Below are 13893 nucleotides of genomic sequence, written 5' to 3' on the forward strand. Positions count from 1 at the left end.
GTAATAAGATTACAATAGGCCATTGTAGACAACTTATTATTGACCTCTAATAGAACCGTTGTATAGAAAATCGCGACAGGGCTGACTGGTACTTTGGTCAATGGCTTCAACAATTGACCACGCACAGAAGTTACCATTGAGAATCAGATTATCCGTATGATCTGACATAATTTCATTGCAGTAACAACGCGGGTTATGAGTCACTAAGGGCCTAGCTACAGCATCCATCAGCCTTGTTCTCATGCCAGTACAGACTAACAGATGTGGGTCTATGCTTGCCACCAGACGGCCATGTCATTTTAACGGTTTTGTCTATTACAATTGTGGACCGTAATTATTAGTCAGTACGATATTTTAGAAACTACATTATTCAATTATATATATTAAATAGAGATTAAAAAATTGGAAACACTTGTGTTATTTTGTTGATTTTAATGAGATTTGAAATACTGCTTTTCAAGCGTAACTTGGAAACATTGTGAGTAGGCGTACGCGAAGAGTGGAGTAATTGGATGAAATGCACTGAAAAAAATCGCTTGAGCTATCTTATCTAGAAAGTCAAATGCTACCTTGATTCATACAGTATGCTTTTGTATGAAATCGAGAACATTAATTTAGCCTAACAAACCTATAAAAGGAACATATAAGCTTTATTTCCACTAGAACGCAACGTAAGCGCTTCTGATTGGTCAAATTGCTTGCGCGTACGCTAGTGAGAAAGTATGCACGCGGTAGAGCTGTGTATTATTGGCCAAAATATTATTAATCTCACGCGTTAAATAGGGTATTTCCTCTTCAGCAAGACGCTTCTTCCGCAAAGCATATGACATACATTTTCGGAGCTAATTTTAATTCTTAGTTTCCAAGGTTGTATGACTATCTTTTAAAAGGTTTTCAAATACCTTTTGAAATATCGTACCGTAGTAATTTCTTTTAAACGTTAGGTACATTGAAAATTATTTTATTTTTAATTGGCAATTACATTTTGAACATTTGATTGTAAGAACATATTATGTTGCTCTTGATAATTTATTTACTAAGATTTGTAATATTTTGCAACAATTGCATTATTTTACGCACCACACGGTTATTTTAACATTTTTAAAAAAATTAATGGACTATTATGTCACATGCTTATATTTTTTCGTTATGAACACTCGTAACAGAAAAAAACAAAAAGCCCAGGTTTAACTTTCGTAATGAGTTGCAACCTATTTTATTGGTTACTACATGCGGTTAATGCAATTGGTTAATGCACCGCTTTAACAGTAGGCCTACTCTTGAACAGAAATGTCATTAGCTCCACCATTATTAGTTTGTTAGATTATGAGGGCGGTATACAAGAAACCTCCGTTATGAAGAACAAAATCATTTGTTTTTTAGAAAATTATAAACTATCGCAGTATTTCATTTCAATAAAAGTTGTCTAGCCCTCTATAGTTTAAAAAAGTCTTGTCAAAGATCTTAGGTTTTGTTAATTTCAATAGAGGGTGCTCTCACAAAACGTAACTAACGTAAGAAAAACAAAAGATTGTCATAATGTACTGTGCCTAATTGATTTGTCGCTTGTTGATTTACATACATTTACATATATTTTATATTTTTTGGGGTATATTATTATTATTATTTAATACAGACAGTTTGTTTCAATCAGTAGTTTCATGACTTTCTTTACAAAAATACCAAATTGAAATCATTCAGCAGCTCATTCTGTCTCTACTCCCTCAATTGAAAAGTGTATTAGTGTGCTTTCGTTTCGTGACAATAGAGGATCGGCATGATGACTAAATATTGTCCGGATAATAAAGAACGATGTATCGTTTATAAAATTACCGTCTACTTCGTCTCCGTCCGAAGAGAAAACTCGCTAAATATGATAGGGACCGAGATAAAACCAAGACACATTACATACACGTTTTCTATCATTTAATGTATTCCCAAAAAAGAACATTAATCATAGAAAACAGCAGAAATAAAAAATAACATGTAGTACTTTTTTAAGAAGAAAACATTTAAGTATTATACACTTATCCTACCAGTCACGTGATATTTTGCTATAAGCAATAAAACTTACTTAATTTTTTATTTTTCATATAGCTTAATTGAAATTAAAATTTAATTGATTTAACACCTTGAGATACAAGAAATCGTCATAAATTAATTTATCAAATGTTCTAGTAATTTAAATTAATTAATTTAGTAAATTATAATATAAGCCTACATCATCATGTATAAAATTAACATAATTGCTTTAAATTTGTATTATAAACAGTTTATTCAATAAATGAGATTACTTAAAATATAATAAGTGACTCATTGTGTTTTTAAAGTATTAGAGTAAATGAGTCACAAAATACTACCTCACCCTCCCTGTTGGTCAACTTAAGGATTACCTTTAGCTTCCTGAATAAGATGAGGCATTCCTAGTTTTTCTTTTGTTTCGTCCATATACAAGCAGTCTTTTTTTTAAGAAGAAATTGATTTTACTGTGATAGACGAAATTATCAACTCTCCAAAACTGAAGCAACTCAATCAGTTTGGTACAGTTATTATGACCTACAATTATTTAAAACAATCTTTTTAATTGTATTTGTGTTTATACAGTACTGCATTTGTTACTAGTAGCTCTAAATTAATAGTAAAGTAAAGGAAGAACGTCATATTTACAAGTAACCCTTCTTAACAGAACTTTTTTTTGTATAAATTTCTATAAACGTTAGTTATCTACACTTCTTTTATATCTATGGCAATACATTTATACATTTACAATACTGTTAATTTGCATACACCAATCAGCTCCATCGATGAGGATGATTATATACACCATTTCTGCTTTTACTAAAACATTTGATAAGAATTGAAAATATAGTCAAAATAAATGCACTAAGAACGGCCATTCCTACAATTGCCGCCATTATGATTTTAGCATTTCTACGAACAGTTGCTGTTTTGATTTCATCGTCTGCATTCAAAATGGTTGGATCGTCTAATTGTCTAGGTGTTTTGTTTGATTTCAAAGTTTTTAGTAAAGTTTCAGGAGTATTTGGTACAGAATCATCAGAATTTGTTACACCAAATTTAGACAAGTCCGGCGTTGTTTGTTTGTTAACATCTTTTATAATACTTGTTACTTTAACAACAGGAATTGTATCAATATTTTCTCCAAACGGAATCACTTTTGGATGTAACGTAGGATCAGGTTTCCTTATAGTGTCAATATGATCATTAATAATTGATGACGTTGTTTGTTTTTGGTCACTTGTAGGTTCCAAAGTTGTAGAAAAATGTGCATTATGAGTTTTGTGCGATTGCGATATTGTTGTGTGAACATCACTTGGTGTCGAAATTGGACGTCTATTCTCTTTAGTACTTATGTTTATTGTCGTATCACTAATCAATTTATTAGTTTGTATTTGTTCGATAGTAGGTTGGATTGTAGAAAGAGTTTGGCCCTCCGAGTTAAATAATGTAGTCCCTTTTGCACCACTTGTTGCAATAGTTGTAGTGTCTTTAGTATCATCAATAAGTATTTCTGTTTTCCATAGGGGAGAAACAGTTGTTATATCCGTGTTTTGTAAGTTGCTTGATGTTATTCTTTCTGTTTTCATAATTTTTCTGATTAGTTTTGTTACAGGATTTGTAACGATTTGTGACGTAGTTTGTTTTGCGACGACTGTTTCCTTTGTAGACACGTGGGTGGGTTGTCTGATTTCTGCAGTAAGTGTTTGCTTGTTTGTTCCAGATGATATGCTGGTCATTTCTATTTCGTTAGGCGCGTGCTCAACATTTTCTGTTGTTTCTTCTATTGAAATTGTTGGTGTAATTTTTATTTGTGTTGACGTTTTGGCGTCTTGCGTATTATATACCAAATCTGTTATATCATCCAAATATGGTTTCTCGGAAACATTTTCCAAATATGGTTTCTCGGAAACATTTTCCAAATATGGTTTCTCGGAAACATTTTCCAAATATGGTTTCTCGGAAACATTTTCCAAATATGGTTTCTCGGAAACATTCTTTTCAGATTGCATCATTGCGTCTGTTTGATGCAAGTCATAACTGGGCGTATTCCCTACATCAGTTGCCTTCATTTTATCACTCCTATGATAAATTTTAGAAATGCGAATTTTGGTTTGTTCAGTTGATGAATTTGTCAAAGAAAATGGAGAACCACTAATATGGGGTTTCCCGGATGTAGATGCTGAAAGATCATGTTTTTTCTCTGTAATCATACTTACAGTTGTTGCCACATTTTCATCTTCTGTAACTGTATAACCGTCATTAGTCACCATATCACTTATTGTGATTGAAGAGTTCGTAGTTTGTCCTTCGGTTTTTGGAGTAGTGTAATTAAAGTTCTGAACTTCAATTTCGATATTTTCTGTAATTGCATTTATTCTATAAGATGCTGTTGATGAGGGAACCTTCCCTTTGTTTGTATTTACTAACTTTACAGGAACTACGTCTTCTTTCACAAACGTTTGTAGACCAATTGTGACATTTTCCGTTGAAGCTGGCGAGGTTATAGGCAAAGTAGTAAGAGGTGAATTTGTTGTCTCATTTATAAGTTCCTTTGTTTCAATGGAATGAGGACTAACCGATGGAGATAACGTTGATAGCATAGATGTAGCTGTTTTGGTTACTCCAGTGCTAAAGTTGTCAATATTAGAGGGCGTAGGTTCACTCTTATTGTTAGTTACCATTTTGAGAGGAGTTAGAATGGATGTTGAAGATGGTGATTGGTTCTGATTAGGTAGAGTTTCTAGATTTAAACCATTAGTTGTTGTCGAAGTCGTTGCTAGTGTAGATGTCATTGGACGTTGCGATGATTTCTCGTCGTTAACGGTATCACTTGCGTCTGTTGTAAACACGTGATTTTTCATCGATGCAATCACAGTTGCTTCCCATATTTCATTCGGGTCTTCCGTTATAATATCTAATGTATAAACATTATTTGTTTGCTGTCCTCTATGTGTAACATCCATGTCAAGATATGAAACGTCTTCGTGAGGGGATTGTGTTGATTCAATTGAATTTTCTATGATATCGTTATTTTGGTTTGACAAATTGTTAGATGTTGTCATGTTTGGTTTCCATTCAAATGTGTTATGGTCCTTTGGTGTTTCTCTCGTATTTTCAACGAAATGTTTTGTTCCCATTGTAGTTCTACCACTTAAGTGTGTACCTTTGACGGACATAAGTTGATCGAGCATTGTTGTATGCTCTGTGGTTCCTGGAGTAGCTGGTGTACTTGTCGTGGGCGATGGACTATTGTCTTTCGTTGTAATCAATTTAGTAGTTTTTGTTGGGTTTAATACTGTAGGTTGTACATTGTCACCATTATCTTTTGGTGGAAATGATTCTGTTTCTGGCAAGTTTACCTTACCTGTGCCTTTACCACCAGAATAATAGGATGGGAATACAAGTAATAAAGAACTGTCATTTTTCTTTGCTCCAAAACGGTTTGTGATGACGCAATAAACGTTCGTTCCGTTGTCACTTATTCTAAGATTTCTCAGCTTTAGTTTTGATACGCCATCTTTTGTTGGTGTTACCCGTTGGTCATTACTATTAAGACGCTTATTTCCAATATACCAATGAAACGTAGGCTCCAGAGATTTGTCCGTATAACATGCAAATGTAGCTCTTCGCCCTTCGGTCGCATATTTAACTTTCGGTCGCAAATAAACTGGAATGTTAAAACCAATAGGTATTATTGTGCATGTTTTTGGTACAGCAAACGCTTCATGGCTTGCCTCACAGGTAAACACTTTTCCTCTATCATCTTCGTTAAGTTTTAATGAATATTTATTACTTGTAACACCACCGATTCCTCCAGATACATACACCGATGGGACCAGTTTACCACCGCTGGTCCATGATAGTACAGGCGCAGGTTTACCCCCAGAGCTGACACAAAGCAGGTCAACTTCATCACCGATAGCGGCCGGGGTAGTGGGACTCATCATGCACATCGGATAGTCCTTCATTGGTGGGTTCACCACTTTAATTTCTGCCGGTCTTGAATAATATCCGAAAACATCAAAATATAAACATGCGTACGAACCCGAATCAAGATTGGTTACATTGTCAATACGTAAATTATATTCACCGTATCGTGAGTCTCCTATGATCGATAATCGTTCACGAGTTTTATTGCCAAATGATCGATAAGGATCGATTTCATGGTCCATGCTAATAAACTGTTGTGTGTCCGTATTTTGCCAGTATAATGGTTTGTCTCCCTGATCCTTCAAGGCACATCTTAAAACAACAGTTTCACCGTAGTTAACAATCGTATCAAATGGTTCAGCAATAAACTGAATAGCTGTACTATAACAGCACATACCTGCAGTCAGGCATACAATAATTCTCCAAGCCTGCATTCTGAAAATAGTAGGCCTACAGCAAAACAATTAACAATACGGTAACAGCAACTGATTGTCAAAATGTTTGTTGATCACGTAACAGCAATTCGCGTAATGATTTAATCTCTTGTTCCCTATGGTTGTAATCAAATTGTTCCTTTTTTAACGGTAGTAACCATTTCGTTGCCAAGGAAGAGTTATGCTTCGGCATTGTTATTCAGAACATTTGGAGACAACGTCCAGTTGATTCACTCCCCTTAACCGTTACTAAGAGTAATAGCCAACTATATAATTAATCTCAGTAGTTAGAATTTCCGCACATAAGGTAGGAAATGCGCAATGTGTTGCTCAGTCCATGCATTTTGATGTAATATTCCAACTCGTAAAAGTTATTAAAATTCACCGACTAGAAGTACTTGTCCTTAGAGTGTTTTCATCGCCTCTTTAGCAAACTTAGGGAAATCGGCAAATCCGATTCGAAAGATAGGCGCGGAATACACTAACGCATGCGTACTCGGTGTCTTTGTTATTGGTAATGTTTTATTATGCACGTCAGACAAGACAAACATAAACCGTGTAGACATTATGCGCATGCGTGTCTGATGTCACATTATTACCGACCAATAGACATTGTTGACATACATTTTTTTGTATACCACCACCATGATAACTTTTGTACATGGTAAACTCAAGTTGATGTACCGTTTAATTGAATTATATTACTGGTATTAATAAAAGAAGGTTCGCGTGCCGGCTAAGTCATTGTTTTGAACAAATAAAACCTTTACCTTTCTTCCACTTCTTTCTTTAGAAATTTAATATTGTTAATTATGTAATAAAGTTTAATCTGTACTAAGGGACACATTTTGGACTCAACAAAGTGTCCCCTAATTAGTGATTAGCCGTATAGTGTTCAATTACCCCTCTTGGTTTAAAACGGGAACCTGATTCTACTCTGGATAAATTAAAGTATTCCATTATGAACACATAACCAACACAAAATGGTTGGTTATTGATTATACACTTTTTAAATTAATGATAATGACTATTAGAGAGCCATTTGATAGCCTGGCATGTTGACATATCCCTTGCCTTCATTGGGTCACGATTTGTGTCGCCTTGGGAATTAGAATTGACATCAGGAAAAGTAGAACCAAAGTAAAGAAAAAGTAAAAGTACCACTTCAGACATATCTTGCATCCAATCGAGTGAAATGTCGAGAAAGCTGATTTCAGACTTAAGTTGTTAAGTGGTTGAAAGTTGGTTTCTGTCTTAATCTTTTAACTGATCAAGGACAAGTTTGCTAGAAATTTCAGATATTTATTGAGTCAATTCTGCTAACTTCCTTTTAGTTTTAGTTGCAATTAATTTTGTTAACGCGTCCAGGTATATAGTCTTGTTAATAGACCTTTGGATAGAATGTATTTATCTTTGGTATGTAGTAAGGCATAGGCCTACCAACCAAAAAATAGATAGTCAAGGTGATTTTAATCTATTAATTATACTATAATAAGACAAGTTTAATTTGTAGTATTTTAAAGAAAACTATAGGTTGCTAAACTTGGACAAAATGACGTAACGGTGCGTAAACTTGAAATCACACATTCAATTTTTATAACTATACATTTGAAACACAAACATTGTACTTTTATTTAACATTTATATAACTAATACCATGAACCAAACAAATACAGTTGTATAAGGATAATATTAATACCAATGTAGGCCATGTATTAGTCACGAGACACACGTCTGAAGTAAATTCAGTACATATTTTGCTTCTGAAGAAGTCAGATTGCAGTCTGTCTTGAATACAGGGTTGATGGTCGGTCGTGAGGTACAAATAGGAAGTATTACAACTACAATTAGTTGTTGTGACTGACAAACGAAAAACTATTATGAATGAAACATTATGAATTACGTTGTTGAAATACTGTAATATTAAATATTAAAACTATTATTGTAGAAGAGAATTTTTGTTGTTGATCCAATAGATTTAAAGTACTTAAAATGGTACTCACAACGACGTTTCGCAAACATTTAGTTTGCTTTCTCAAGTAGATCTATTGGATCAACAAAAAAACTTCTTTTCTATTAGGATCCATATGAAATGATTTCAAGATTTTAAAACTATTATTGTTACGTCATCTGCACAAAGATATCGTTTGTATACGTTTCTTTGTTATGCAAAGTTTTGATACCCATCGGGTATCAAATAGACCGGAATGGTAAAATCGGCCCGGAGCGTGTATCTTTCGTAGTTTTCTATAACAGAAATGACTTTACGCACATTAGTGTTCTTGAAATGATTAAATTACACTTTGCTGTTATAAGTTATATTTAGTGACATATTTAGGTCATAAATGAGTATTTAAAACATATCAAAATATTGTGTATGGAACTAGAAGTTGCTTAGTCATGTCTGTGAAAATGGTTCAAAGATTTGCTTATTTTGTTTGATAGTTTGGGTATCTTTGTTTTGTTCAAAAGATAATTACTAGTAATGTATTAAAATAAATTTAAAGAAAAAGTAAGTATATATCATTGAGTACAACCGAGTAACATTGGTGAAAACATGAGATTGCAAAATTTAAATGTGTTTTGAGTTAAAATAATGTAATCTGTGTCGATTTTAGCTCAAAAGCAGTACTTGTAAAACAAGTTATTCACACAAAGGTTTTCATTATTCAATTAGTGTTTATATGTTGTATTGGGGATTGGAAAACATGACTTACATTTTAAAGGTTGATGATCAGTTCTAGTTTTTCTATTGTCTACATTCTATTGAGGTATAACATTTACATTATTAAATAATCCCTATTTCATTTCTATTTCATTCCTTTGGTAATTTCTTGATTCGTTTTGATAGCCATTGGGATAGCTATACCCTGTTGTGTAATCGCAACGCAGGAAGTCCTTCAGGGAATATCTAGGTACTGTAAAATAAAGTGTTGGAAACTCAAACAAAGTCATCCTTCCAAAAGATGCCCTATATTATTAAAGATAACATTTCAGTATAATGATAATAATAATATGTTTGTGTACATATTTTATTGTAACAAAACTCCATTAAGTATTTCATATTATTTGATAATCGCGGGTTTCAATTTCAAAAAGGGGGTTTAAGTCCTTGTCTGAAGTTATAATTTATACTTATACCTATATCTGATTAAAATTCACCAAACATTGTAAGACTAAGAAATGTATGCATACTAAGATTTTAACACAAGATAGGGATAAGAAATTAAAAATGCAAACTAGTTGCCGTTGTAACTAAACTTTCCTTGACCTTTCTGAGACGTAAACTTATCTATTTCTAAATGTCTTGAATTGGTTGACATGCATCAATTAAAACTAAACATGAATTAGCAAAATTCATTCCATAACTGTTGATTGAATCTAAATAATTTTGAAGGTAGTTAGACATGATGATTTTCGTTTTCACATAACTGTCGTAATTCATTTTTTTCCATGTTGATGATGTTTGAATTGAAGATGACGCATCATTAAACAGAATCCATTACACACTATTCTCACTTTAGTCATAGATACCTTATTCAGACATAAACTTCTAAAATCATGGCATATTCGAATGAATTTATTTTAGAATTGATTTAATTTAATTCTCCATATTTCTTTTGATTCATTTTTGTTTTAGTCAGTTTAGATTGTATCATACTGTAACATGATTGGATCTATCTAATTTCTAAAAAAAATGTGCAATGTGAGTGTATTCTATAGGAATCAAATTAATAACAACAACACCAATAGATACAATGCAGTTTAATGCAATTTATTATTTTAAAATATTTACTCTCATGCTTTTGAGACTCAAATTGGTTGTGGATAATGTTCGTCAACACTTTCTTGGCATCATGATGTAATAGTATTTCGCATCTGTCTAAGATCACGTGGACTATGTCTTTCTGCAAACTACTCTTACATTCACTAATTTCATACACTAACAATCAGGAAAATGTTCTTTTTCACATCTCTATCACCCAACCAACATTCTGTCATCAATCTAGTGAACTGAAGCGAAACAAAACTGTTTCTCTTATAGAACGGCAGTGTAACGTCTACAGGACTGATCTCTTTGGCTCCTCAAATCTACCGTCTGCATGTTTCGTTTTCTTAATATAATTTAAATCATCGTCTACGACAAAAAAAAAACATTGCAAAAGGTTATAGAACTTTCTGTATGAGTGAGTGAGTGTTGACTTAGAAGCTCTACTGATCTTAGTCAGTTCAGCTTCCTGTTTCTTACAGGATATCTTCGACGTTCAACTTTTTAAATACCTGCTGTGATATTTAGGTATGTTCAATCCAATTAAATACAAAATCACTATTAAATTTAACTTATAGAAGAATTTATTATTTATTATACCCGATTCCCAGTGCTGTATCTTCACATCTATTTCTAAAGTATCAAATAATAAACTTTGGTAATACAGCATCACAATCATGTGATGCCTGTATCATTATGATGGTTAAGTTACTACTAGATGTGAATGCACGTGATGTTATTACCAAATGTATTCCTATGATACTTTGGAAAATAGATACAGCACCGATAATCGGCTGATTTATTGTTTTAAAAGATAATGATACTCAACATTTTAGATACTGGGATTTCTGAGTTGGACATAATGATAATTTGATTCAATGGTAGTCAGAGTAATCTTTATCCCTCATTATGTTTGTATAATGTCGAATTGTTGTAGTAAAATTTTAATGAAACCACATAAACCACATTTATAGATAATACATTGAAGATGAATGAATTAACTAAAATTCCATGTTCTCAACGAAAAGTAAATAGGATTACCCTAGAACAAATTTATGACGATTTTGAAAACGGAGACTGATTTCCTCATCCAAAAACCCCACAAAAACAACGTAATATTCTTCGCTAGAAGTTCACGTACATAATTTGTTTATTAAGTGGATTAAAATTCAAGAAGACCTTGACTCTGTTGGATTGATTTCAACTTGTAACTGTATATTTACCCCTCGGGGATCATTTAAATCTATTTTTTAAATCCTCGTTTTCCGCATATGTGCCTTATGATATAGGCTTACATTTATTACAACATTTATATAAACGCAATGAAATATCCGTATCAGTGTACCAGTAAGCCTAACCACATTTTCCGTATCTTGGTTCCCACTGGGACGCAGCGCAAAGACGTAAGCGCAACGCAAGTGTGTTGACCAATCACAAGCGACCGTTTGGATAATCAATCGATTGTGATTGGTTAAATTACTTAAGCTGCGCTTACGTCTTATTAGAGTGGGAGTCAAACTGTATTGTGAAACATCATTCTGCGCGCGTTCATAACATAGCCTATCACGTTACATAATAATAACACAGGAATAATGAAAATGAAAATACAGAATAACCCACCCTTCGCATTTAACTTTATTACCTCGACCGTCTGATATGATACGGTGACACTCGAGTGTCATGCATCCTCTAGGTAGGTGTACTTATATCTCAACTCCCTTCGGATGCCACACACACGATTATTCAATTAAGACCGTTAAAAGCTAATTGTACTAACGACTAAAACAAGTTCAATAACATGAAGTCTAGTAATCTATTTTACTCATGACTTAAAGAAGCAGATATAAAACGGGGGAAAATAAAAAAAAATTGTGTGAACATAATATATAATTAATACTGACTGGGTTCTGTTTTCTTACTGTTTCACTCATTTTAGAAACATGTTATTGTATTCAGTATTACTGCTACCACCTCCTATTTATGGGGATATTCGCAGGTTTGTCAAAGTATGAGAGAATCACCGGTTCATGTTCTATTGAACATACGTGTCTTTATTTTTAAATGTATCCAGGAAAAAGCATTCAAATAATAACATTCAATAATATTATATTGTTTAGTCATAACATGTGTGGGTAACTAAGTAACTAAGTAAGTACATATATGGAGAGACCCTTGGGATACAAGCCTTTTGGCTTAAAGGCTTATCCCCTGCTCTTCATGTTTAATTTCTCAAGTTTAAAGTTTGTATTATTCTATGTATTTAATCTATTATTTTAAAATCTAAAATATGAATTTTAAGACAATCAAATACAATAGCATTTTCATTCATATATTATGCTGTTTTATAAATTGTCTTGGAAAGCAATAAATATTACTTACCCACTTACTTACTTATGTTTTTCTGGTCATATTCTAATGATTGCATGCACAATAGTCATTTACTGCAACACTTACTAGGTATGAACTGTGATACGTTTATCTACAGGAAATCACTTTTCCTTTATCACCAAACAAGTTTATTAAAGCAACTGAATTAGAGCAATTTAGGAAATATTAAATGAGGTAAGCCAACGTGCTCAGCCCTATCACTTAAATATCCGTTAAATTAAGTCCAATCTAAGTCCACCTAAGGTGATTCATCGCCACTAAAAGGTGGTATCCAAATTACACGATTCTGTTTAATGTATCGCAATAATATTCTAAATTGCGATTAATTTGGTTTCCTTCAATAAAACCGTGTTTATGAAGACAAATCTGGTATAAGAATACGCGATTTTACAGTAGAAAAATTCACAGTTTCCAAGCAAGGTAATTTGACCAATCAGAATCGACGGATCCGAACGTTCCCCTGTGACTGTTCAAAATACTTACGTTGCGTGTGCGTTGCGCAGGAACCAAGCTTTAGGCCACAATGTGTTATATCATACAGTATTCTCAAATATCCTCATACCCTTTGCATTACTAAACTTTTCACATTTTAAAGATCCTGTTTGCTAAATACTCACGCATTATTGCATAATAATAATATGATATAAAGTTCATTTTAATATAATAATATTTCACGTCCATCATTAACACAGAAACACTGCACTGCAAGTGAAGTGTTGGTTGTTTTTTTATCAACCAAAAACCTGAATTAAAAAAACTGTCGATAGAGTGTGGCCTGTTACCAATTATACGACCTTTATGTTTCCTATTCCTAAACTATCTCGTAGGCCAGCTTATTTCAGTCTCTGATAAGAATAAGGGGACGTAATTATAAACTATAACATAAAACCAATCTGAAAATAAACACTCAGAAATAGGTTACTTTGACGCGTGACAAGATGAAAAATGTTAAATGTTAAAGTCTTTTGTCCACTACACTCTTTGTTTGCAAACTAAGATTTTGCTCAAGTTTGCAAACTCAGAGTTTGCTCAAGTTTGCTAACTCAGAGTTTGCTTAAGTTTGCTAACTCAGAGTTTGCTCGAGTTTGCTAACTCAGAGTTTGCTCAAGTTTGCTAACTCAGAGTTTGCTCAAGTTTGCTCACTCAAAGTTTGCTCAAGTTTGCAAACTCAGAGTTTGCTAAGAGTTTGCAAACTCAGAGTTTGCTGAAGTTTGCAAACTCAGAGTTTGCTAAGAGTTTGCAAACTCAGAGTTTGCTGAAGTTTGCAAACTCAGAGTCTGCTAAGAGTTTGCTAACTGAGAGTTTGCTCAAGTTTGCAAACTCAGAGTTTGCTAACTCTAAGTTTGTTCA

General features: G+C 33.2%; 3 protein-coding genes across 3 annotated transcripts in view; 2 read left to right on the forward strand and 1 right to left on the reverse strand.

Annotated features, from left to right (window-relative positions):
• LOC144847417 (uncharacterized) overlaps positions 1-13893 on the forward strand; it is a 167219-nt gene that overhangs the window by 146261 nt on the left and 7065 nt on the right. The gene's annotated exons all lie outside the window — the stretch shown is intronic.
• The window catches only part of LOC144847424 (E3 ubiquitin-protein ligase TRIM71-like), a 117680-nt gene that overhangs the window by 87246 nt on the left and 16541 nt on the right, over positions 1-13893 (forward strand). The window lies entirely within an intron of this gene.
• Positions 1993-6888, reverse strand: LOC144847408 (uncharacterized). The gene has a single exon (XM_078703749.1). The coding sequence runs from the start codon at positions 6384-6386 to the stop codon at positions 2793-2795; it is 3594 nt and encodes a 1197-aa protein (XP_078559875.1). The 5' UTR covers positions 6387-6888; the 3' UTR covers positions 1993-2792.

Source organism: Antedon bifida, chromosome 7, assembly GCF_963402885.1.
Source record: "Antedon bifida chromosome 7, ecAntBifi1.1, whole genome shotgun sequence".
Taxonomy (NCBI): domain Eukaryota; kingdom Metazoa; phylum Echinodermata; class Crinoidea; order Comatulida; family Antedonidae; genus Antedon; species Antedon bifida.

Bases quoted from the DNA above. Each gene is read 5' to 3' on its own strand.
- LOC144847408 (XM_078703749.1), bottom strand. From the start codon at position 6,386: ATGCAGGCTTGGAGAATTATTGTATGCCTGACTGCAGGTATGTGCTGT.